General features: G+C 41.7%; 2 protein-coding genes across 2 annotated transcripts in view; both read right to left on the bottom strand.

The window, feature by feature from the left end:
- Positions 1-10,615, bottom strand: part of LOC143512734 (leucine-rich repeat transmembrane neuronal protein 4) — a 146,088-nt gene extending 135,473 nt beyond the window's left edge. The window contains exon 1 of the mRNA XM_077003368.1: positions 10,567-10,615. The gene's annotated coding sequence lies outside the window, so the exon portion shown is untranslated. The remainder of the gene's footprint in view (positions 1-10,566) is intronic.
- Positions 10,616-17,735: 7,120 nt separating this feature from the next.
- LOC143512733 (uncharacterized) lies at positions 17,736-26,498 on the bottom strand. Its single transcript, XM_077003366.1, has 2 exons — positions 26,304-26,498; positions 17,736-26,201 (listed from the first exon to the last, which is right to left on the bottom strand). The coding sequence occupies exon 2, from the start codon at positions 23,974-23,976 to the stop codon at positions 19,273-19,275; it is 4,704 nt and encodes a 1,567-aa protein (XP_076859481.1). The 5' UTR covers positions 23,977-26,201; positions 26,304-26,498; the 3' UTR covers positions 17,736-19,272.
- Between the last annotated feature and the right edge of the window lie 649 nt (positions 26,499-27,147).

Genomic DNA, 27,147 nt, shown 5'->3' with positions numbered 1-27,147 from the left:
GATATACTTTAGCAGTTGGGTATTGGCATTCTTCCCCATGAACACATTTAATTACTACTGGGTCTTCATACTCAAAGGAACTTACAGGGACTAGGCTGGCTTTTACATGGGTTTGTGCACATCCAGTGTCTATCAGAGCATTTACAGGTTGGCCATTTAATACAACGTTTGTAGTGACGTCACAGGGTAATGAGACTGGAAGGGACTCAGGACCAGCTACACTGGGCACATAGCACATGTTATTTGATTTTTTTACCACGTTTGGGCACGCAGGCTTTTTGTGACCTACTTGTCCACAGCCATAACAGACAATAGTCTCTGTACCCCGGGGATTGACGGGCTCACTTTTTCTGCCATATCCAACTTCAATGGGCTTACCCCCTTCAACGGACACGGCTGGACGACGGGGTGGCGGCCTGTCTTTGTCCTTTTTCCATTGGGTGTAAATCCAGGGCTGATTTTTACGCCTAGCCGCAACAAATACATCTGCAAGCCTGGCTGCTTCTTCTGCAGTGGTTGGATCATGCTCTCTGACCCACACTTGCAACTCAGGGCACTGCATTCTCAGGAATTGCTCCAAGATAATGGTCTCCCCAATTTGCTGGACAGACTTTGTTGTGGGCTTCACCCACTTTTGATACAAATCCCTCAATCGGACATACACTTCTTTTGGTGTTTCTTCGGCCATCACCTCTACTAAGCGAAACCTCTGACGATAGGTCTCTGCATTGATTGAGTATTTCTTCAGTATGGCCTCCTTTACCAAGGCATACTCACCCGACTCATCCACATCCATGGAAACATAGGCACTACGGGCCTTCCCTGTCAACAAGGGCACCAACCTTATAGCCCATTCATCCTGGGGCCACCTGCATGCTGTGGCTATACGCTCAAAGGTGGTCAGATAATGTTCTATGTCGTCTGTCTCTGCCAGCTGCTGCAATTTTGGCTCCTTGAGAGGTTGACCGTGAGCTTCCTGACGAGAGCTTAGTGACGTTCTACGTGAATACTCAGGTTAGTCACCGGTCCTCGGTCGTACATCCTCCATAGACGCACGTTGGCTCACCTCTCCCTGCAAGAACTGAAACTGATGTTGTAGGGATTTCCACCTAGTCTCTTGTCGAGCTGCCTCTTGCTCCATACGAACATCCCTCAGTTGCTGTTCAACCAGAAACTTGCGGATCATTTGTCTGAGATCGCCTGTCTCCTCCTCATCCCGCAGCCGCTGTTCAACAACTCCATCCCCGAAGGGTGCCTCAGTCTCTTGAAGCATCCTGGACTCCACTGGTTGCTCTGCACGTGGCTTTTTTGGCGCCATGCTGCCTCAACCCCCCAACCTACTGTGCCTCCAGCCTGGACACACCCCACCGCTGCCACCAAATTGTCAGGGTGTGACCGGAGGCAAAGGAGCACAGCAAGGAGAGTCAATTCAAATGTTTATTACTCCTTACGGAGACACATACATTCTGGCCAGACAAGAAACAAACAGACCCACTGACACATGGCAACATGGACACTTTTAACAGCATGGGTGAGACAATATACAATTCACCAGATACATTCCACCTCAACAAAGACTAACAACACTTAAAGCTCAATAAAGCCATTTCCAATCTCACATTCCATTCCAAACACCCAACATACTACTTCCCTATTAAGCATAAAGACAAGAAAGTTACATATATTTCACACAACTCACTGAATACATCTGGTTTACCCCCTAGAATGGTTCCAGATAGTCTAGCCCACATTTCCCAGAATTCCAAGCGGGTCTATAAGACATGCTCAGTAAACCTGCACTCCTTTTTAAGCACCCCCACTGACCCACGCTGCAGACATGGCTCCTGGGGAACAAACATAGAAGGCAGGAAAACAGATCTGGGTAAGCTCAATAAAATGCTACCACTGTCCCTACCTATGGTCTGACTCTTCTTGCTGGTGTGCCCTCCTAGCATAGAAAAGTGCATGTTTTTAAAATTGCTAAACCATTGGCACAAGGTATGAACAGTGTTACATATTATACAGAGAGCTACAAAAGAGCTACCTACATCTTACAAGTGTGTGGTTTCATTTCACTGGTGTCTATGTTGTGTCTTTATACCTATAAGCTCATTGAGCTACATTTAAACATTTAAAACCCCATAAACTCCCCAACACTACCAACCCACACACCCAACCCATATGCAGTTACACGTGTGGGCCTTAGTGGGCCATCACAACAACATTAGATGACGCTATGAAACGAAATCCCATGACAAGTACAAAGACCTGGACATGACTGTGCAAAAATATTACTGTTGAAATTTTTATCAGAAAGCTGCAAAAAAAAAATAGTCATATGATTTTATCTAAGAAATTAATGCCATTTATATGAAATTTTATTTTGCGCATGTATAATATTGTTAAATATTGTGTAATATTAAGCTTTGCTTGTTTCATATTCAATGTTTAAGCAAGTCTTCTTTCGGTCCATATAAAAAAGTTCATTGTTATATTGTCCAGGTTTTACATATTGGCCTGCTATGTATTTGAGTTGACACCCCTGCCATGTGTCAACTCATAGCTGCCATGTATGAACTATTGATATAAGGAAAAGGAATGAAATCTGCTAAAGGGACAATGTGACTGAAAGTTTTTTTTATTATAGCCAATATAGCCAATTTATTATAATTTTTAATAACTGAGGATTTGATATTGAGGGTTGACAGTGACATCCTGCTCAGGGTAACATTTGTAGGGTAAAATTTGGGTTTGTCCCTGAAGTAATGTTCAGCCTGCACTTTCTGACTCCTATTGTAGTTGTACAGAAACAACTGCCAAGGCCTCTCCATCAGAAATCTTTAGAAAGATAGGAGCCTGGAAACTGAATTTGCAGAACAGGGTTTTGGGTGTATATGCCCAGGGAAGAAACCATTAAATCAACCCGTCACTCTCCTGAGAAAGCAAGTGAGTTCTTGGTTCAGTCTATCCGTCAGTCGGTTAGTCTGTTAGACTCAGAGTGATATCTGGATTTTGAGATTTATGGAGGCACAGAACTATGTGAACTATGGTCCTCAGTCCACTATAATATCCTGTTATTTTTTGTAATGGCAAACTTTGTGATGGAAAAGTGCAGCTCCTGTCTAGAATACAGTTGGAGATTTGAAAAACAATGAAAGATGAAAGTGTAAGACTTTCAATTGATCAGAAAGCCTATAATTGGTCAAGGTGTTGCTGAGTGCCTGCTAAACAACTCCACAAAGTCTTGCTACTTCTAGGTAATATCATTGGTCACTGGAGTGAGTGGATATTCTATAGCCACAGAAGCACTCTGGAACCAGAGACAGTATTTATGACATTTTGGAGAACTAGACTACAATAGCTTATTTTCTACTGTAGGACTGAATGCATTTGGCAGTAACTGAAACTAACATGTTCATGGTTTGTTATGGAACATATACAAACTGTGTTCAGCATGGTTAGATAATTGCACTTAGAGATGCCATTAGTGTGGGATAGGTTAATGTTGTAGGCAGTCACCGATTGGTTGTACAAGAAGTAAGCCTCTTCTTTTGTTCACTTGTATCGCCAGTGTTCGATTATGTTGAATGTTTGAATGTTGAATATGTTGTGTTTTGATATGTATCTCTGTGGGTCATTCTACAACCACCAGAGTAGTCAAAGAACGAATTTGTGCTGACAAGATGTGGAAATGTCCAACACATGAATGAGGTTAGGTTGCTGGCAAGCCTAGAATTGATTTAAGAAAGTCCATGGTAATCAATGAAAAAGTCTGGTTAGTTTAGCTAGCCTGTCATGTGTCTGATTTTCAGTAGTGTAACTGTAGCTGTCCATCTTTCTCATCACATGATGCTTATCTCTATAGGATTGGGGATTTTGGGACTGAGAAAAATGTCCAGCCACAACACAGTGTTGTCTGTGGTGTATGTTTTTGTGGTGTACGTTTTTCAAGCTACTGTGGTGAGATGATTCAGATTCACAGTAACAGCTCTACCCACAGTCTGAAACAGGGGGATCATAGATCGCTCATTCCAGCCACTCCTGGCTGCCAAGATGTAGAAACTGACATCCCTGTGACAGCTAGGAGGATGGGTGCACATACACAGTAAACTGGTACAGACATATTGAATGATAATCAAACACTAAATGTATTAATTATATTATGCTCTTTGAAAAGAGCTTGAAACACCTATTAAATCCCCAAATAAGGGAAAGAAACTGTATTTTTGATAAAAGGAAAAGTATACTTTATAGTTTATTCCAAATCACTTCAATAATTTGTTTATTAAACATTAAAATGAAAAAATATTGTTCAAAGGGTTCAAAGACAAACCAGACATTGCCATGTTTTGATTAAACAATTGTTCTTTTAATACATATCACTTCAATTTATTATTAAAATTATTTATTACAATATTTGCAAATTTTTGATGAAGGAAATTTAATGAGGATACTTGAGATTAATTTATTAATCTATAATTCTGAAAACTGCCACAAAAATAAATCATATGCCCATTTGTGAAATTACACTTTTAGTGTAATTACAAAATTACTGCTGGCTGTGTAAGGCGATACAGCCTTCACTTAACAGCCAACTTGGCTGCAATGATGGTTGTGGTGCTCTGCAGAGACTTTCTGTGAAGCTGAAAATGTGCATAGTCTTGTCAGTAAATATTGACATACTTTTTGCTATTTGTTAGCTTTAAATACAAGAAAAAACACAAAAACATGCAATGGTACTTAATGTTCCAGTCTGGCTAATTAATTAAGGTACTACACTATACACTTACATAATTCAAATATGTTAAAATACCCAGGCATTGTATTTGTTATTTCTAATGATTTCATGAAATACTTTAGAGAATGAAAAAGAGGTTTAAGTAACTGTGCTTCTTTATATGTAAACCAAATGCTTTATTAGTATTGGCTCAGGATTACACAGATTAACCCAGACCAGAGGTGTACTTCACCTCGAGAGGTTTGTAATGCTTGCTGGAGAAAATTATTTTATTCTGCATGACAAATGTATCATCCAAATTAACCATCACTGTCCAGATTGGTACCTGTGTTTCTAATGTCTCTTGACTAAGTACAAAAACCATGTTTTTGCTTGGCTGATAGCAAGTTGTTCTTACACTTTTCCCCACTAGCTGTCAGAAACATCCCAGCACTCTTAGATTTCTTCAGACTAGAATATTGGAAATAAGCAGTGTGTTTAAGGGGGTTGTATATGTGTGCTCTCATCTGTCAAGGATCCATGAGGAGGCTGCAGATTAAGTGCTTTACTTTTCAGATTGTTTTCCTTTACACTGGCTCCAGAATTGCTCATCCCCCTTCAGTCACATATACGAAGGGAATTACATTTTCAAACAAGTGATGCGGTACTGCGATCCAGAGAGGAACTCCTCAGTCCACCAGCTCTTTCATAGTTCCCCATAGGACTGGGCAATATATCGATTTTTAATATTTTTTTTTATAAATGCTATGTGGTTTTATATTAAGAAATATATATTTGAATGCTTCTTTAATATTCTAGAAACAGAAGAGCATATTTGAAAATGGGTTCACCATTTGTGTTACAATGAATCATGGGATTCAGCCTAGCGGCTGAGGATCCCATTTCAGTTTTCAGATCTTGCCACAAATTCATGATTGGGTCTGGACTTTGACAGGGCCGTTCTAACACATGAATATGTTTTGTTTTAAACCATTCCATTGTAGCCCTGGCTTTATGTTTAGAGTTGTTGTCCTGCTGGAAGGTGAACTTCCACCCCAGTCTCACGTCTTTTGTAGAGTATGTAAGAGTACGGCACAGCTGTAAACCTAACAAGACAAGGCAGTTGACCTAAACTTACAGGCCGAACAAGGACAGCACTGATCAGAGATGCAGCCAAGAGGCCCATGCTGACTCTTGACGAAATGCTGAGATCCACAGCTTAGGTGGGGGAGTGTGTCCACAGGACAACTATTAGTCGTGCACTGCACAAATGTGGTCGTTATGGAAGAGTGGCAATGGCGGAAAAGAACTGTATTTTATTTAAGGAGCATTATTATTTAATATATGCCAATAGTTTATTTTGAACATTTTCTCATGTACATGTATAATAAAAGTGCCTGTGTGACATTTGTGACATGTAGATTTGACTCTGAAGTGCTGTGTCGAAGCAGCAGGCGATGAAGGTCTGGCTGTGTATTCTTTAATGTTCATCTTAGCAAGAGGCGTGCACAGCACAACGTGAGACGAAAATAGGAACAAGGCGCTTAATAACTACTAGTACGCAGAAGGTTGTGACAGTTACAACTTGTTAGAGGAGAGTGCAGTCAGTGAAATGTCATTCTGCTCAGTTTAAGCGCAAGGAATGCACAGCACTGAATGGCGGGACCTGCAGGCATTTAAACTGTGAGAGTGATTAGGAACAGGTGTGCACAGTCATCAGTAGGTGGGTGACTGTGAACGGGGGAGTATATGGGAGGTGGAGACTGTGGGAGTGGGCATATTCCCTGTGGTGGGGGACCGGCCTACCGTACTAGAAGGCCAGTACCCAAGACCACTCTTCAGGACCATACCCCTCCGCATCGCTGAGGGGCCCCTCGGTCACAGGCTTCAGTGCGGACACATAGAAGGCCAACGATGCACCGCTGTTCCTCGGTATGCCGATCCTATAAATGACAGGGTCAATGTGTTTGACCACGATGAAAGGACCAGAGTAGCTCACGTCCAGCTTGCTGTGTGGTCCCATCCAGACCTTGTCCCCCTGTCAGTAGGTGGGTGTGTCTCCTTGTCGCCCGTCAGCCCTCCACTCGTATACTTTGATTTATGCGTTCTTACAGGCCACCTCTCTTTCTCGTCCTTTGCCATAGCACAACTGGATGGATGGTTGGGGTTTGGCTGCTGAAGTATGGGAGCCGAGGCAAACGCTGCCTTCAAGGCCTAAAAGGCTTTCTTTGCCTCATCTTCCCATCTGAGGTGTTCAGCTACTCCATGGAACAGGTCATTGAGGGGCCTAGCCAAGGAGCTAAATGATCGGATAGATTAGTTCGAATTTGGCGAACCCCAGGAACTGCTGGAGCTCATGGCGCTTTTGGGCTAATTTCTACCCGACCACTGCCTCCACCTTGCATTGTTGCATGCATACGAAGCCCTTCCTGATGATGTAACCCAGGAAGTTCATGTCAGTGAGGTGGGACTCACACTTCTTGAGCTTGAGCTTGAACTTCTTGAGCTTTTCTGGCTACTGCCAGATGATTGTGCATGAGAGTGCCCAGGACTGCACACACGTCATGAGCTTGTTGGTCAATGGACTTGGAGTAAATCAGAAGGTCATTGATGTAAGTGATGACAGATGTCCCCAAATACTCCCCCAGGACGTCATTAAAAAAATGGCTGGAATACAGAGGGGGCTGTGGCGAGGCCATACGGCTGTACTCTGTATTCATAATGGCCTGTGGTGGTACTAAGGCCAACTTCCACTCATCCCCCTCATGGATGCGAATGAGGTTGTAGGCACTGCATAGATCCAGTTTGGTGGAGTACCGTGCACCAGTGGCAGTGGGTAGGAGTCACCAAGAGGGAATTGGGAACCCTCCCAGGTAATTTTGTGCCATGTGCTTCCATAACACCTCCAATATGAGCAATATCAGTCCACTCATTTGCCTTTGCCTTTCTCAGTGCCCTTCTGGCCTGTCATTCCTCAGCCACAATCAGACAAAACGTTGTGGATCCTGATTTATAGCTTGCTGCTACACTTTTCTGGCTACTGCCAGATGCTAGGATCCTTAAAGTCAGAGCCAATTGTTCAGCTGAACTAAGTGGGCTGATGTGGGTGCATATATGGCTTGATGCGATGTAACAGGTCATCACACCGGTGTAGAGACATACAATAATAGCCACAATACATTTCTTCGTTTAAAGCACACATCGGTTTTACAAGTACACCGAATTCACCATTTCTGTTTCTCTTTGTATGTAAAGGATGAACATACCATCTTCTCTTTTATCATTTGTGCCTGTTTGGTAGCCATAGACACAACAGTTCTTCCTCAGTATTAAACACCATGTTATAAACCCTACATCTGTTAAGGCTAAATTATACTTTCGTGTCTGATCATAGCACTCGACTTCGCACACTGCACGCGAACCTGTGAAAACGGCGGAAGCATTTACACTTTATACAACATCAAAACGATGAGTGACAAGTGTAAAGAAAAAGCCCTGTAAAAACAGGTGAAAGAAAAATGTACCTACCGCTACGCCAGACAACAAAAGCAAGTATGGCTTCCATTTGTGAACAGCTTCTTAACCTTTAGACACCGTTCCTTTTGCTGCTGCTTTTTTGGGGGGCGGCAACTAAACAGATGATTACGTCTGTTTCCTCATTGTGATGAAATTGGAGAAAACTTGATTATGATAGAAAATATCCACATTGTGAATGTGATTGAACATTGCCTTTGCACACACCCTGGTCACGTTTTCAGTCTAAACCAACCTTTTTTTGTGCCACTTCTACACTCATGAAAAGACTTGCATGCTCTGTCTGGGACACTTACACATGCTTGTGCCTTATTTCTGCACTTGTGCTGTGTCCATGAAAACAGAGTCCATAGTGGTATTAGCTGATAAATTCTAAAAGCACTATCTCTGCATATTAAGATTCATATTTATACTGTGGGGCATGCCAAGTGCATCTTCTTCTGCAGTCTGTTCAACATAGAGCATACAGCAATACATATTGTAGCATTCATGTGGAAGCAGAGATGTAAGACAAGGAAAGACACTTTTTTGCAAGCTTTTAACAAGGCTTACACACAGCAACAAAAAAATAAACAAATGAATAAGGAACTAAAACTTCAGGTGCACACACACACACACACACACACACACACACACACACACACACACACACACACACACACACACATTCCCCATTTCCAATTACTGATTGCATGCACCTGTCCCTCGTTCACCTTTTTTCCTCTTTCTATTTAGGCCCATATGAATGCTTGTCCAGTGTTGTCCATTGTTTCCTCCCTGCTGCACTAGGTCCTGCAAGTATTACCACTGCTCTGTGTCCCAGTATTACCACTACTCTGTGTCCCAGTATTACCACTGCTCTACTGTGTCCCAGTGTCTCAAGCTGTTCTGCAAGCGCCTTTTGACATTGTGTTACTTTTCAGCCTAAATGTGCACTTGCGTCTCACTCCCTCTCTGCACCCCTTACAGAGGAGAGAGTTATTAACAAAGCACACAAGAACTTCATAATTAAAAGACTATAGACTATATTATACAAAACCAAACATATGCATATGCACCATTTAAAAGAATACATTAAATATTTAAAAATCTAATGTAAACTAAATATGTAGAGAGGTGCCCAGTATTATGGGTATCCTGCCTGTGCCCTTCTGCACTCCACCTGACTAGGTCAAGTTCAAAGTATATGGAAGATATTATAGTCCATATCACACTCTTGATTACTGCAAATGGTATTTTCACAAGGACTCTCAATCTCACTGGCAGCACAAATATTCAATTTCTATGGCCGTTTAAGATTGCTGTTGCAACATCTGGCATTTTGACCTTTACTCTCCTTTCCCTTTAAAATATGTTCAGCAGTACAATACCTGTGAGCTGCTGATTGTTTATTTGAGTTAATCTGAAGTGAATATTCCATGCTATACTCATTTATTGTAACGTGCTAGGCATTGTGGAGTGACAATGGGGCAGACGCAAATGCAGCCTGGATATCCATAATATTATAAACAAAAGGAAAACCAGGCAGAATAAACAGAACCAAATTTGTAAATAACAACTGGGCTGCACAGACAAAGAAAAATCTGAAAGATTCACAACTTGTCACAATAACCAGCAGAAAATTTGACAAAACACAGGGCTTCAATAAACAGGAGAATTCAAGGAAAGTAACAAGACACAGCTGGAGACAATGATGAAAGAGGTGTGGCAGGAGAACACATGGACAAACCAAGACATGAGCTGAGCACATGGACAAACCAAGACATGAGCTGAGCACATGGACAAACCAAGACATGAGCTGAGCACATGGACAAACCAAGACATGAGCTGAGCACATGGACAAACCAAGACATGAGCTGAGCACATGGACAAACCAAGACAAAGCAGTGACAGGGAGACAGAGATGGGCATAAAGAGAACCAAAAGCATGATATGATATATGATATGATATGATATATATATATATATATATATATATATATATAGAAACAAGACACAACGAGTAATAAGAACAAGTACTTATTAACACTGACAAAGACGACTACTACAAATGTCACGAAAAACTCGGATAACACTAACAGAACAGGATGGACACAAAGCTAAGGTAATCCACATAACAAGGGGCTACACAAAACATCTGCATACAGAAACAGATAACCAAATACATACACTATAACAAGGGAAACAGGGAGGACCAAAAACCAAAGAACAAACAGAGAACATGGGCAGTGGCACAAACAAGAGCAACTAAGACAGGTAAGTACAGGGCAGCTGAACTATACAAACAGAAACGTGACATGCAACCAAGAACTAACCAGGATTCAGGTCAGTAGATGGAACAGAGGGGAACCACGAGCGATGAACACTGAAAATATAGAGACACAATAACTGACAACCAGAAATACTGAACACAAGGTTTAAGTAAAGGACTAAACAAGGTAACTAAACTAGACACAGGTGCTGACAATGAGGGGCGTGGAAACCAACTGACAGGGGCATAGCAGGGAAACAGAGAAAGAGACATGATAGAATGGAGGGACGGAGCTAAACGTTACAATATACAGGTGGGGCAAAGACAGGCATGACATTTATTTTTAGTTATTTAAATATTTACAGCCACTGGATGTTTTCAAGTGAGACCTGATGATGTAACATTTTTTTTTTACATTTTGGTAATAATCTTGTTTGAGGTTTCTTTTTTCACAGAATACTGCAGAATATATAGATATAGTCAGCTATAGATTATCTTGGCCATGTGGAGATCAGAGCATTGTAATTTAATTGCAATTTAATTGCAAATGTAATGTAATTTCCATGAACTGTTGGAGGTTATTTAGTAACAACCAAGTGAGTTATGTATATAAGAAATATATTTCTAAGGTTTTTAAGTATTATGTGGCTGCATATATCTGTGAACCAGATAATGCACATTAAAACTCAAAGAGTTTCTATAAATGCCAGTGGTGATATATTAAAAGGGATCCTGAGCGCATGTACTAGGTGTAATATATGAAAATTTCAATGTGGAAGCCATTGCTCATTGCCACAGCATTCAGACAGGGTACACCTGTTCACATCAAGCTAAATTATCATCTTTGCTTAGCAGACCCATGCTAATTACACCACAGTGAAACATCAGTGTGGATTGATTTAGCATTGCTTCGCAGAGCACAAAAAGTCCCTTTAATCATTTCCTCATCTTATCTTATATGGGTTTCAGATTCTGCAGCAAGGCTTTGGCAATGAGGTACAGCAGTCCCCAAGTAATTACGTAGAGATTCTGATTAGAGCTGTTCTATCAGTCTCCAAGGTCACCTGCAAGCTCCTATCTCACAGATTTTTTTATCTTGATTTCTATATACTGTTAAATATAAGCACAATTTTTATTAATAAAATAGATTGTTTTATTCACTTTTAATGTTGTTATAATGATCAGTTAATTTGATTAAAATTATTTCAAAGAATTCAACAAATGTGATGATGATTCTTATACAACACAGTACAAAAGTGTGTTCTAGCGAGCTAACTAGAAAATGGGAGTGTACTGTAAGGAACCAAAAGGACACAATTTATAGGCAGTGGGTCTAAAAACTGCTACATGCCACATTTTCAGACATATGGCAGAATAAGGAGTATAGTAACATTCCTATGGATGTTTCTTTCACTGAAACAAGCACTGGTTACTCTATCAGAGACCACATGTACATAATTAATCCCAAAATTGCTGAGAATTTGTACCAGTACTCAGCATATTAATTTTGCAATTCAGTATACAACTGACTAAAGTTGATCTCATTGATCCCATCTCCCATCAGTTCCACTAATAACATTTAAAGTGCAATGAAATATGGAGGGAGGACGAAAAGAAGATAAAAAGAAAAATTATAAAATAGCATAACGCTTACAGAAGTCTTCCTCAAACTTTCTTTAAACCCCCTTACTGTCACTGTTTTATTTATTACTTACCATGGAATAGTTCAGCCCAGATTCTTATGCAAAATTTAAATTTAAGTCTGACAAATTATTGCCACAGGGGAGAAATCTAATTCTTCCACATCTCAACACACTGAAACAGGCATCTGCTCCTCACCCCATATAGACTGGTGGCCTTTACCATACGACTGCAGCAAATGCAATTATCAGCCTGAAATGCCTCAAGCTTTTATGTCCAATAATGGGCTTCTGCAAGATGATTAGGTTTGTTTCATGATGCAGAACATAGTTATTTTGCTTGGGTTGGCTGCCTCCAATACAGTAATTATTGCAGAAGGATAAATTATTAAGGCTATGGTGATTGCTTGAGGAAAAACCTGTGAACAAAGTTCCAGAATTTACCTCTTTTAAGGAGAACACCTCAAAAAATGATGGGAAATGATAAATTTGTATGTCTTCAAAATCCATACGTAAAAGCATCTACCATTACGTATATTGCATCAATTATTGATTTGATTTCCAAGAGACACACTGTTGGAGATGTCTTTCAAAATATTTCACATTTTATTGCACATTGTGAACACACTTTCAAAGAGAGATACATCTAATTTGCTCAAATGAATTATTTAGCTTTTCCAATATTAAACATTTGAATGAAACCTATATACTGATCCCAAATCAAGGCATAATGTTGTACACATACGTTTCTACCTTCTACTACTAATTTGAAGTTTCATTTACCAGCATTCTGAATACAAAGAGCCACTACAGAAAACTCTCAAACGTGCACTGAAACAAGCAACTACTCTCTCAACAAACACTTGAGATAATTCATAAAAAACAAGAAATGCTTCTGAAACTGGCCTATTCAGTTCAGTAGAAACTGCTTTACAAATATGAAAGCATTTCTATTCTTCTGAGCTTCATTCATACCGCCCAAGGATCATACATTATTCAAACAGTTTAACAGTTGTCTGTTTTTGATGTCAGTGTTCCGTACCCCACAGGGCAACATAACAAGTTTGCTTGTACATTTCTCTCACTGTGCTTAACTTGAAACTTCCTGTCAGGGTAGTTAGAGCATTTTAGGTAGTCCTGACACTACATATTTACATGTGTTTTTTAAAGCCACTGTCTGTGGGTGAATCCATAAGTTGCTTTTGTGAGGTCCTAAACTATAGTTTATGTAGCATTTATTGTTTTATTGTACCTTGAGTGCCAAAATTATTGATTGATTTGCATATTATGGATTAAATTTCCTTTGTCATCCCTGCCTTGAACTTGATTGACAGCGTATGTCCCTTCTATAGTTTAAATGGTATCACATTGGTCAGCACATAAAAACACAGAATACATATTGTATTCATAAAACGTGACTGTAACTGTGCTGCACTATGCAAAATGTGTGACATGGGATTTAATTCTTATTCACAGTTACAATGGTGGTAATGAGAGGAAAATAACTCCTCACTGCTTCCTGCAGTGGCTGATTTTGGCCTGTAGGGTTGACAGGATGTGATGTTCCTGTGGGGGAGGCAGGATTTGGTGTTCCTATGTAAAACCATGGGTGGCAACAGATGGTGGACTTTTCCGAGAGGCCGCAGATAGGCACAGAGGAGGAAGAATGTCTCAATAAGTTCCCATAGAAATGGGATAAAACTGACCATTTGTATTTTGGTTATTTCAGTATGTTTGCTTGGCTTGTTTAGTTTCATTTTGTAGCTGTGGTGTAGAGGGAATGGTGGCGTTTTAGGATAGTTTCACAGGTTAAGGGTTACATCACTTACTGGAAAAGAATGTGTACATTTACCCCCTAAATATGGGTAGCTGTAAAGGCAAACCTCTGACAAAGCAGACTACTGTTTATAGTAAAGAACTTTATAAACTTGGTTAGGTAAATCTTATAACCTACACTGAGCTATTTGAGAACTGAGGTCCCTTAACTACTATATTTTGGATAACTTATTACATTTTTATGCACATTAATCCTTTATCTGCACTTATTTCCATCCTTGGTTGCAGGCAAGCAAAGTAAGGTAAGTAAATATCATAACAACAACCCTTATAGTCCACACAACTTTTTGAAAGTGCACACTGGCAAAGTTATTTTTGTCTTTTTTGTAAAAATACACATAATATTTTTTTTATATGAAAATCATAATGGAACATATAGGGATGCTAGAAACTCCCAATAGCAATGTCCCAGTTACCATTCATAATGCCAAGAACTGAATAAATGCAGCGATAGAAGCTGGACTAGAGCCATGAATTTCTTGCTTCGCACATGTGATCAATTTAGCATCCCAGAGGGGAATCTCAGTGAACCAGATGGACCACCTCATGGGGAGTATCAGGAAGGAGGTTTCTTTTCTCCACCAAAGCACAACAGCTACTGACCCATATGCTGAAACACAATATGAATACCAAATAAAACACTTACGGCTGCACCTTCTGGGTAACTCTCTGAAAACAAGGATTCTACAATCCATGGCCCCAGTGAGCAAGACACCACCATCACTGTAGATATACACTCATCCTATAATCTAGAGGACTAAAAGACCACTGAGATTGCGGACACTAAATAAGTGTGTGTGTGTGTGTGTGTGTGTGTGTGTGTGTGTGTGTGTGTGTGTGTATCTATTTGAGAAGTGAGTTCCCTTAACTACCAAGTATATTTTGGAGTCAGATAATTTACTACGTTTTTACACACATTATGTCAGGACTGGCTCCAGGGTGGTTCCACCTGCTGCCACTGGGAGGAGCCCACGAGCCAGCTCTAGACAATCAGCTCCCGCAATCAGCAGCGATGATCTACAACTCTCTTCCTCCTTACTTAAAAAGGCAAAATGGCTAAGGGTCATTCCCAGCAAAAGCAAGGAAGCGCATTATGTGATTTTGTGCCATCACAGCATTTTCACGCCTCTTACCCTTCACATTTACAGCAACACAAAATGTGGTGTATTCCTTCAGAATGCTGTGGAAGACATATTTTGCATAATTACTACACAATAACACAAACATGGTATGCTCATTGAACATCAATGACAATACTTACTATATATAACAAGAATCTCCTTGCAAAGAGGAGACTTCTGGGAATACTTGGACTGCATAAAAGACTTTTTGCTCTTGAAAAGCTTCTTCTAGATCCATAAACCTTAAATTCTTTTCTTTGCAGTCTTCTCAGGGGCAAACATCAGCAGTCGCAAATCCTCGAAGCTGTCTTAAAGCATCCCACCAATCAGGATTAGAGCAGGGACCAGACAAGGCAACACCTGAAGGACCACTATCCTCAGCAGTAACAGAACCATGAGACTCAGTAGACACAGTCTGACATTCAATCTGTGATTGTGGCTCATCAGACATAGGTGCATCCTCCACCTCCTCAACCCAACCACTGGACTGACCCTGCTTCATCTGCTCTGCTACAGGCTTCACAGACAGGTCCAAAGATGACATCATTGCTGGCACTGGACAAGTAGCCCTGAGGGGGGTGAAGATGCACTCATCTTTGGCCATCTAAATGCTAGCTGATCAGACTAACATTCTGGTGAAGTTGGCAGAACTAAGGTCAACTAACCCAGCAACACCTATGATGTCCACGCTCAATGTTAGAGAAGCAGGACTTTTGTGTCAGTGCTGCTGCAGAAGACTATGGACTATGGAGGAGGAGGAAGAGGAGGAGGGGAACTGCAAAAAACCCCAATTACCAGAGGCAAATACAATGCCTCTAACAAATGTGCAGCGACAGTACAGAGGAGCTGGCCAGCACCATGGATAAGGCCCACCTACTGAGGCAATAAAACAAGTTGCTGCAAAGGACGCTGACGAAAAAACCTAGTGATGACTTGCCATAAAGTAGCCAGACCTCATATGTTGGCCTTCCAATGTGCACCTTACTTCTCTCTTCTTGCATCTGCACAGGATAAGCCCTCTCCAGCACAGGTTAGGGTTGATGGACCAGGTGTGTGCAATGAACGAATAAGGGCAGAGGCTGATTGTGCGTGTGCGATTGTGTGGACGTGTCCTTCTTGCTGGGTGATCGGCCATGACATGAATGGCCTACACTTAGAAGACCAACAACATTTAGATGCCAACATTTTAACTGAACAAGATGAGCTACACTCCAGTATTATTGGTGAAGGGATGACAACCTACATAGGGGTTTGGCATGTAATCTTTCTATCACCAGCACCTGCAAATCTCTGATGTCTGTAGGTAGATGAATTTGATTGCCCCTGTCACAACATCCTTGGACCCCCCCTAAGGCCCCTAAATGAGGTGTGGCATGAGACATTTTTGTGAATGGCGATAAAACCACACCAGCCTTGCCAACTTGGTGACTTTGTAGCTATATTTAGCGAGTATTAAGACCCCTCTAACTATTCTTCTTAGGGGTTTATATCATTTAGGTACTTTTAGGACAGACAATAGCTCCTTTCCCTAGTGAGGAGTTGGCAACACATATAGTCATGTAGGCTAGTGATTTTGAGAATGTAGGGCATTTTGTACTTTATTTCACATGGGGGTTGTGGGAGGGAGGGGCTTCAATCACCATGTGACATTGGGGCCCATAGAAAGGTCTTTCACACAATATGTAAGGATTGTTTTCATTCTTAGACAGTCTGCACATTGCACAAGATTCTTCTGCTGGTGTTTGTGATGGTCGGAATCATTACAGATGTGGCACGCATATTTACGTTTATGATTCCGGTGGTTGTGGTAAGTAGTGTAGCAGTAACTCCAGAAGTAAACTCCACCAACAAGTCCTTTTATGTTCTTTACTGTCACGGTGAGGCGGCCCCCTACCGGCCGCCTCCGTCCACAGCGGCTGTTGTTGTTGTTGTTTGGTGACGTCATGTGTGTCCCTCAGGTGGGCGGAGCCCGTGATCCGTCTCACCTGAGGGTCGTTTGTTTGCCTATATATGTCTTGTCTTTGTACCAGTTGACCGCTGGTCATTATATCCTTAATTTGGATCTTTTGCACAGGTTTTGGTTTGCACACTTTCTATTAAACCATCCTTTTTCCCTGAGACTTGGCGTGATCACTTCCTTTTCAGTTGCTCACACCGCCCGTCACATTTACACTGTAGTAGTGATTGTTGTGTAAAAATAAGAAAAATGTCTGGTCATTGGGGATATCAGAGGTTTTAAAAAATTAATAACCTTTTTTATAATTTTACACTTGAGATGACTCTCAAATCGGTGCACATCTGCAAATTCGTCCATCAGGAGTTAATCTCACATTGTTCTGTAACTGTTTCTCAATCTGCTCTGTTTCAAAATGACTCTTCCTGGGATTCGTCAGCTGGGCAACACACTGTGCAAAACACAGATTATTATATCTGTTTTGAAAAACGTATAAATGTCAGAGTTTTTCCTTACAACTTCGGGTTCGGATAATTTCCTCTTGTTCCCAGCAAGCTCAACCCCCCCCCCCCCCCCCCCCCAAATCACTACAACATCACTTGTCAAGACTTCAATATTGTTCTGAATAGATTTTTCGAGAGGTAGTAGAAAATAATCTAATTCCACACCCTCAGGGGTCACTTCAATACATGAAGCTCAGATTCAGATTGGCACCGTGAACTTGAAAAATCATGTCTCTCGGTTCTATGATGTCATGAGCAACGTTTACTATATCATCTGTAATCCCCAAAATGTAGCTGTAAAAATCAGTGAAACTGATGTTACCTAATGAGGAGAAATGTACTCTCCTCCTAATTTCTGTGTTATTGCCCTTTTCTCGCCTATTTATTATAATGTTTGGGTCTGGATCTGTCCACATCCTACTGTTCGGCATCATTATTGTTTACGGGAGAATATTCTGACCTGGTTATCAGTGTATGAAGAACTGAGAGTTATTGAGAACGCTACCATGTAAGAGACTCTCATTTAATTCTATGAGACATTGAGTTTGTGTAAAACATCGTTTTTGTTCAGAATGTACAATCTCATTTACTTCAGGACTCTGATGTAACTGCTTATTTTGATGTGGAGAATCAGGACAATCAGTAGGTTTCACAAACTTTGATTCAACAGTTGTAGGCTACAGCTTGTAAAACGTGGGGATTCAATTATTCTTGTTGTCAGTGCCGTTTCAAGGTATTTGGGGGCCCCAAGCAAAGACACCAACCGGGGCCCCCCCAACCTCCACACCAGAAATCTCATGCCCAAACCCCCCTCCGGCCAAAAAAAAAACATATCTGGCCGCAGTCCACCTTCAAGAACCACAGCATATACACCTCAAACTAACTACTTTACAAATTTACTACTTGTAGCTGAACATAGCAGATTTAAGTATGGGATTACCCGGGACGTATATATTGTTTTTAGCCTACCTGCTGCTAAATTACACCATTTGTACAGGTAGGCCTAATTTTTTCTTGTGTTTTTTTTAGGGGTTGTTACGACCTATCTAGGCTCTAGGCCGTAACAGGGGTGTGAAGGGGTGGAATATGGATGACAGTGATTCAAGAAAATGTAAAGTATTGGTGTATTTACAAGTATTCACAAACAGAATATATATACAGGACAAAGTGCACACAGGTACAAACGTCAGAAGTGACCCAGGCCAAAACAACTAACAAAAACCATACTAGAAAGAAACAGACATAACTACACTAACAGGGTGAAACAAAAGACAACACTACTCTGACTCCCTATGTCCAAAACAGATACGAACCCACAACCCAAACAAAATGGCAGCCACTTCCTACTCACCGTGTGCACACACAAACCACCAATATACATATATCTATACACAACTCTATATAGTTATAGTAAAGGAGCACGCAAATCCAAATCCAAATCAAAAGGTCATACACAGTATAGCAATATCTCAAAGTTCTCAATCTCTACGAGGTCGGCAAGGCTGAATCGCAACGGGAATCCTCTCATTTCCTCCTTATATATCAGGAAGCCGAGGGCGGAGACTTCATGTTCCCAGGGACATCAGGGATTCCTGGAGTGGAACACGGACTGGACAAACCTGTAACAAAATGCTTCACGCGAACACATAAAAAGACAGGGTCATAACACCCCCCCCCATAAGTGTGAACTTCAAATAATGTTCACAAATAACACACTCAGCAGCACCTGGACAGGGCATCAGCCACCACATTATCGAGGCCTCTTTTGTGCACAATGTGGATGTTAAAACCTTGGACAATAAGAGACCAACGCATTAGCCTTTGGTTTGCATTGGCCATGCGCTGCAGAAAAACCAACGGATTATGGTCGGTAAACACAGTGATGGGGTGAGCACTGCCACCGAGATAAACTTCAAAATGCTGAAGGGCTAAGAGAAGGGCTAGGGCTTCTTTCTCGATGGTACTATAGGCTAGTTGGTGTTTGTTGAACTTACGAGAAAAGTAACATGTAGGATGATCCACTCCAAACATGTCCTCTTGCACCAACACAGCACCAATGCCAGTACCACTAGCATCAACCTCCAGTTTAAATGGTCGGTCATAATCTGGTGCAGCAAGCACAGGTGCACTTATCAGTAAGGACTTCACAGCCTCAAAGGATCTCTGACAGGCAGGGGACCAGACAAAAGGAACATTTTTGCACAACAAGTTTGACATGGGTGCCACAACATCGGAAAAGTTTGGACAGAAACAGCGGTAATAGCCAGCCATTCCTAGGAACCGCCGTAGGTGGCGCCTCGTTTCTGGTGCAGGGAATGCACATATAGCATCCACCTTGGCATTCAGAGGACGCACGGTACCATTACCAACTACCTTACCCAAGTATATGATTTCCCCTTTACCAAAGTCACATTTCTCCATATTCAACACTAGGGAAGCATCCTGCAATTTCCTAAAGACATTATCCAAAACTTGGATGTGGTGGGCCCAAGAAGAAGTGTAAATCACAACATCATCCAAGTATACTTCACAGTTTTGCACGTCACCCAAAACCATATTCATTAAGCGTTGAAACGTGGATGGGGCGTTTCTAAGACCAAAAGGCATGACTGTATACTGTAAAAATTGGTCAGGCGTAGCAAAGGCAGAGATGTCTGAAGCACGAGTTGTCAACGGGACTTGCCAATACCCCTTCAATAAATCAAGCTTAGAGACAAAACGAGCAGAACCTATGCGGTCAATACAGTCCTCCATCCTGGGCATTGGATAAGAGTCCGGGACGGTGACAGCATTAACCTTACGGTAGTCTGTGCACAATCGAAAAGTACCATCGGGCTTGGGCACCAACAGACATGGGGAACACCACGGACTAATACTAGGGACAGCCAAACCATGTTCTAAAAGATAGTCAGTCTCTTTTCTCAACAGGGAGCGTTTGTGTGGATTTACTCTGTATGGGTGCTGCCTAATAGGGGCAGGAGAATCTATGAGTATGTCATGTTGTAGCACAGACGTGCGAGTAGGAACATCAGAGAACAAACTAGGGTATGTGTGGATCAGCGAGATCACATCAGTCTGAGCTTCTGTAGGAAGGTGCGCTACTTTCTGTGGCAGGGTTTGTAAGGCTAAGGAGTTTGGGAGGCGAGCACAGGGCACACAATTACGACCTATCCGCAAGTCATCTTGCTCAGGTACATACTCACTAGGAGGTACCTTGGCAGTCACAGCGACAGGTACCGTAGAAATCACAGAGGCCTCAGATTGGGTCAAACTATCTGGCTGGTGGCGATCAATGTAGGGTTTCAACAGGTTTATATGACAAAGACGTGACTTTCGTCGACGATCAGGCGTAGCCAAAATGTAATTAGTGGGAGAGGTTTTCGCCTTAACCATATATGGACCTGAAAATCTGGTACAAAGGGGAGATCCTGGAATGGGCAAAAGTACAAGCACACGATCACCAACCTTAAATGAACGGTCAACTGCTTTCTGGTCATAACGAATTTTCATGTCGGCTTGTACAGATTTCAAGTTCCTGCTGGCAATCTCACGAACAGTGCTTAACCGTTTACGGAGGGTTTCAACAAAATCACAAACAGGCTGAGTTGATGTAGACTGAGGAGCACCCAGCCATCGTTCGTACAGAAGTCTAAGGGGACCACGGACTGTTCTACCAAAAAGCAAGGTGTTAGGACTATAACCTGTTGAGTCCTGTACAGTGTCACGGATAGCAAATAGCAATAACGGAACACCCTCATCCCAGTCTTTGTCACAGTCATGACAAAAGGTCCTCAGCATTGTCTTAAAGGTCTGATGAAACCTTTCCAATGCTCCTTGAGATTCTGGATGATAAGCGCTTGATACTTTATGTTCTATGTCCAATTCCTTAACCACTTGTTCAAAGAGCTTAGACATGAAGTTAGAGCCTTGGTCTGACTGTATGCATTTCGGAATGCCAAAAGTAGTGCAAAATTTTATCAAGGCCTTGACAATCACTTTGGATTTCAAGGAACGCAAGGGTATTGCCTCAGGAAATCTAGTCGTGGCACACATTAAGGTAAGAAGGTACGAATTACCTGAACGAGTTTTAGGTAGGGGTCCTACACAGTCTACTAACAGTCTCTCGAATGGTTCTCCAACAACCGGTATTGGGCACAGCGGGGCAGGAGGGATCACTTGGTTGGGTTTTCCTACCAATTGACAAGTGTGACAAGAGTGACAGAAACGAGCCACATCGCTACTCAGAGAAGGCCAAAAGAAATGCGATAGGATACGCTTAACAGTTTTACGAATACCCAAGTGACCAGACAGTGGATGTTCATGGGCCAACTGCAACACGTGTGACCGAAAAGATGTGGGAACAACAATTTGATGTATAGCATCCCACCCATCAGTAGCATTAGACGGAGACCAAGTTCTTATCAATACCCCATCTCGTATGGAGTAACGTTGCTGCTGTTTTGGGGTACCGGACTTTTTCTCTGCAAGGTTGAAGTATTGCAAGAGGGTTTTGTCCAACTTCTGTGCAGCCACTAAAGCATCCCTATTCACATCTGTTATAGGGGACGGAGGAGACAAAACAAGAGTGTCTGAGTCAACAGGTTGGGAGACCGGGGGATCACACATAAAGGTATCAACCAATGACACTGTGGACCCGGCCTTACGTGCCTGGGCACGAGTCAAAACACAAGCAGGATAAACTGCAGGAGAATCACTTGCCATGGAACTAGATATGCTCTCTGAAGGGCGATCAACCACTATGGGTAAAGGAAATATACTGCTACCTGCGATATCATTCCCGAGAATGAACGAAACACCACTCACCGGTAAGGCAGGACTAACAGCTACACGTATCATGCCAGCGATACCTTCCATGTGGAGGTAAATGTTGTGTAAAGGAAGCCTACGAACTCCTAATTCAATGCCTTGAACTAAGACATCTTGGCCAGTGTATGTGTCCTCTGACAAGGGCAATACTGTATCCAACAGAAGGGACACTGCAGCGCCGGTATCACGCAGACCTGTGATGGTTTTGCGTGCTGGATCAGACTCACATAGGGAAACTGTACCATCAAATAAAAAGGGCTCAAATACAGAGTCAGCACTGGAAGAAGGGACCTTAATATTTGTGCAATGTACCTTTTTAGCTGAACGTGCATTTTTCTTCTTAAGAGCTGGACAGTTCGCTATTATGTGTCCTTGCACATGGCAATAGAAACATTCACGCGAGTCCGGAGGGGCAGGTGCTTCGGTAGCTACAGGACTCACCGAAGTCCTTGAGCGAAGGGAGTGAGAAGTAGACTCACTGCGGAGAACAGGTGTCGTAAAGACAGTTCTATGAGTTAACACAAACTCATCAGCACAGATGGCAGCATTCGACAACGTACTAACTTTATGCTCATTCAAATACATCACAACACTATCTGGCAAACAATTTTTAAATTCTTCAATCAGAACTAGCTCCTTGAGCTGTTGCAGGGAAGTCACATCACTAGCAGAACACCATTTGTCAAATAATACAGTCTTTTCTCTGGCAAATTCTACATGTGTCTGTGTGGGTTTTTTCTTCAATTGTCTAAAGTTCTGACGGTAGGCTTCTGGCACAAGTTCATATGCTCTTAGTACAGCAGCTTTCACAGTGTCATAGTCTACACTCTGCTCAAGTGAAAGAGATGAACACACATCTTGGGCTTTTCCCACTAGCTTACATTGCAGGAGTAGAGGCCATACTGCTCTTGGCCAACTTAGTGTGGTAGCAATGCGCTCAAATATTGCAAAATATGCATCAACCTCATTTTCTCTGAAGGTAGGGACCATGCTAATCTGTCTACTGATGTCAAAACGTTCAGCAACAGACACAGGAACAGTTGGGTTACCGGAAAGATGAATGGAACGGGGCTTAGGTACAGGTGTAGCCAGAGGAGCAGGGCTAGTCGGCGTTGGGGAGGCGGCCTTTCGAGGTTGTGGTAGGGGTCTCTCCAGACCCATACTCAGCCTTTTAAGTGTCACCTCCTTTTCCGCATCTATTTGCAAAGCCCGCAGTCGTAACGACTCTGCCTCGCGTTCCTGTATCTTGATCTCCAACTCCAACTCTTTCAATTTTATCTCCATACGTGGATCAAACATGGGAGAACTCCTAGGTCCCATCCTAGGACTAACCACAGCTTCTGATTCAGCTCCAGCTGGGTCTGTGCTCTGGGCCAAACCAAGTGCAATACCTGGAACTTCCTCAGCCACAGGCAGCACACCACGTTCTACTAGAGATGACTCTAGCAGCTTCCTAATGTCCCTCTTGGTAGCAGAGCGAGGTATAACCACATCAAAAAAATCAGCTATAGACAACAGATCAACCTTACGGCAACGATCTAACAGCTCATATGATGGGCTAAGAACAAACACAGACAGGTCAAATGAAGCCATTATGGAACCCTCAACAATGCAACAATGTGCACACAGCACAACACGCCCACCCACAAAAATGCCTAAGCCAGAACCAAAGGCAATGCCAGCAGAAAAAAAAAAATACACAAAGCAAAAAAGAGGGGAAGAGACAGAAAGAAACAGGGAAGGACGAGCCCCCAATTCTGTTACGACCTATCTAGGCTCGCTACCATGTAAGAGACTCTCATTTAATTCTATGAGACATTGAGTTTGTGTAAAACATCGTTTTTGTTCAGAATGTACAATCTCATTTACTTCAGGACTCTGATGTAACTGCTTATTTTGATGTGGAGAATCAGGACAATCAGTAGGTTTCACAAACTTTGATTCAACAGTTGTAGGCTACAGCTTGTAAAACGTGGGGATTCAATTATTCTTGTTGTCAGTGCCGTTTCAAGGTATTTGGGGGCCCCAAGCAAAGACACCAACCGGGGCCCCCCCAACCTCCACACCAGAAATCTCATGCCCAAACCCCCCTCCGGCCAAAAAAAAAACATATCTGGCCGCAGTCCACCTTCAAGAACCACAGCATATACACCTCAAACTAACTACTTTACAAATTTACTACTTGTAGCTGAACATAGCAGATTTAAGTATGGGATTACCCGGGACGTATATATTGTTTTTAGCCTACCTGCTGCTAAATTACACCATTTGTACAGGTAGGCCTAATTTTTTCTTGTGTTTTTTTTAGGGGTGGACATAGATTAATTTTTTTAATCTAGATTAATCTCACTGAAATCTTGAAATTAATCTAGATTAATCTATATTAAAATGGCTCATATGCGTGCTACCCAAGTAATGACTAAAAGTCAGTTTTTGAGATAGGATTTCTTAATACAGAGGGTGCATTAGACCAGGGGCTCATCTCCTGTTTCCAAAATGCATCAATGACTGCTTGAGGAAGCTGTTCTACTTTGATACTTGAAGAAAAAAAAAACATGCTCAATTAAATGTAGGCTACTCGTGTTCAACGGTTTATTCAGTTAAACATGAATTTGTAAGCCTACATACTGTATATTAAAAGGGGTTGATAACATGTTTATTCAGCTAAACATGATATTTGAAATGTAAGCCAACATTTAGTACATTTAATCTCACGGACATAATTTGGGGGGGACTTTTTCAAAAGCCGGTTTGGTCCTCTGAAGTTTTAACGGTTAAAAATAAATATTTAAATAGCGACGAATCTAGCGCTAGGACCATGCAGAAAACGACCGCTCCGAGCTCCGCTCCGGTAATATTTTACGTTCCTAAAAATGAATTTTCCATGAAGCAAACCTGGCGACTTCGTGGCTGCATCCATGTAAACACACGTACGATTTTTAATTCACAGGTTTGAAAACTCGTTCTCGCCCCTACTGTGCAATTTGGTTAGGAATACAGCCGAGCTAAACTGTCAAGTTGAAAGTCATCATAGTTTGCTTACCCATTTAGTAGATATATTAACGGCGATAATTTTTATATCGCCCGATAAGAGTATCAAATTAACGAACGCCGTTAACGGCCCACCACTAGTTTTTTGTGTTCCTCTTCCTTCTTTTGTTTTCTCTTTTGGCTTCCTGATGGATAAATTCGCTTCATGGTTAAGTTTCATATTTGCCGGCGTCTAAAACTTGGCTGTCTGCCAGGACAGTGTCTGCCTGCCTTAAGCAGCTGGTGGGAGGGGCCCCTTGAGGGGGATTCTGAGAACAGTGTCATTGCTCATGACTTTGAGAATGTAAAGGGGGGCTCACACAGTTTGTCGCTGCATTTAATTCTTAACCTGTTGTTGTCTGGGGGCCCCAGGCCAGCTTGGGGCCCCAAGCAATTGCCTGGTTTGCCTGCCCCATCGCGACGGGCCTGCTTGTTGTAGACTGCTTTGTGATTCTATAAGACGTTGAGTTTGTGTAAAACGTAATTTTGTTCAGGATGTACATTTTCATTTAGCCTACTTCGAGATATTTGTTTTATTAGATATAATGGCTATAGCAAATGTTACTGAAATGTATGGTTCAAAGCGTTGAGGAATCTCTCTCCTAAGAATAAGGCTTCGGTGGAAAGCGAATTAATAGCGCTTAACACATCATACAAAGCTGAATTCACATGTCCCAGTGTACCGTGTTCACGTGCGATTGAAAGATGATCTATTGCTAGATTCACATCTCCTTCGCAAAGAGATCGGACAGTAAATCCTCGTGCTCGTATTGATCCCGCTCACCTTCCTGAAATGACACATACAGAAAACATCGTCTGAGTACAAAGTCTTACTACTGAGCTGTGAAAACATTTCAGTACATTTTCAGTAAAATATTTAGAAAGCTTACGTGATGGGGGAGGTTCTCTTATCGGAGAAGCATTTTACCAACTATTGAAATACCGCAGGATTACTTCAGACTGCGTTTCCCAATCGGGTTCCCGATAGTTTCCTTTACTAGATGAGGCGGATGTGATGCTGACGCTGTTTCTCATCGTTCATCGCCAGATCAATGACGTCATCATCTTTCAAAACACAATTCTGAATAATTTTGTCAAATGAGAATGAACATATCATTAGCCTAATTATATAAATAAAAGAACCCGGAGATAGCTGTAACGGATGTGCAACGGCTATACGATTAGCGGTATGATTTCCTAAAGCTTCTCCAGCTCCTATAAGGAAATCTCTTTGCATTCAAAATCTTCTTCCACAAGCGTTCTGTCTTTTTGTCAGATGATTATAGACTATCTTGCTCTGTGACAGAAAACGACAATATTATCTTTATTTTCATTGTACTCGGTATGTATGTAAAATGACAAAAACATTATCAGAAATCTTTCTGAATTCAATCCGTCAAACAGCCGCTAGATGGAGCCATAGGATAAGAATTAGAGAATGGATTTAATCACAAAGTTCATTCCGTCAAGCGACTGCTAGATAGAGCCAAGGCATTCGATTCAATGGGTTTAACTTCATACGTTTAGTAAGTATCAAGACTTAATACAACGTACTGATGTGAAATATAGTATGCACATGCACATTTAAAACACTGTATGAATTTTAATAATATAACATTGTGCGGCACATGTGTACATTTAGGGTATAGCTAGCTGAATATGATTTTTAACAACATTTTTAACAACACAATCATAAAAAACTAATAAATTACTAAAGGCTTACCTTCTCAATGG

This window comes from Brachyhypopomus gauderio, chromosome 4 (genome assembly GCF_052324685.1).
Source record: "Brachyhypopomus gauderio isolate BG-103 chromosome 4, BGAUD_0.2, whole genome shotgun sequence".
Classification (NCBI taxonomy): Eukaryota; Metazoa; Chordata; class Actinopteri; order Gymnotiformes; family Hypopomidae; genus Brachyhypopomus; species Brachyhypopomus gauderio.
This window is presented reverse-complemented; position numbering and strand designations above follow the sequence as displayed.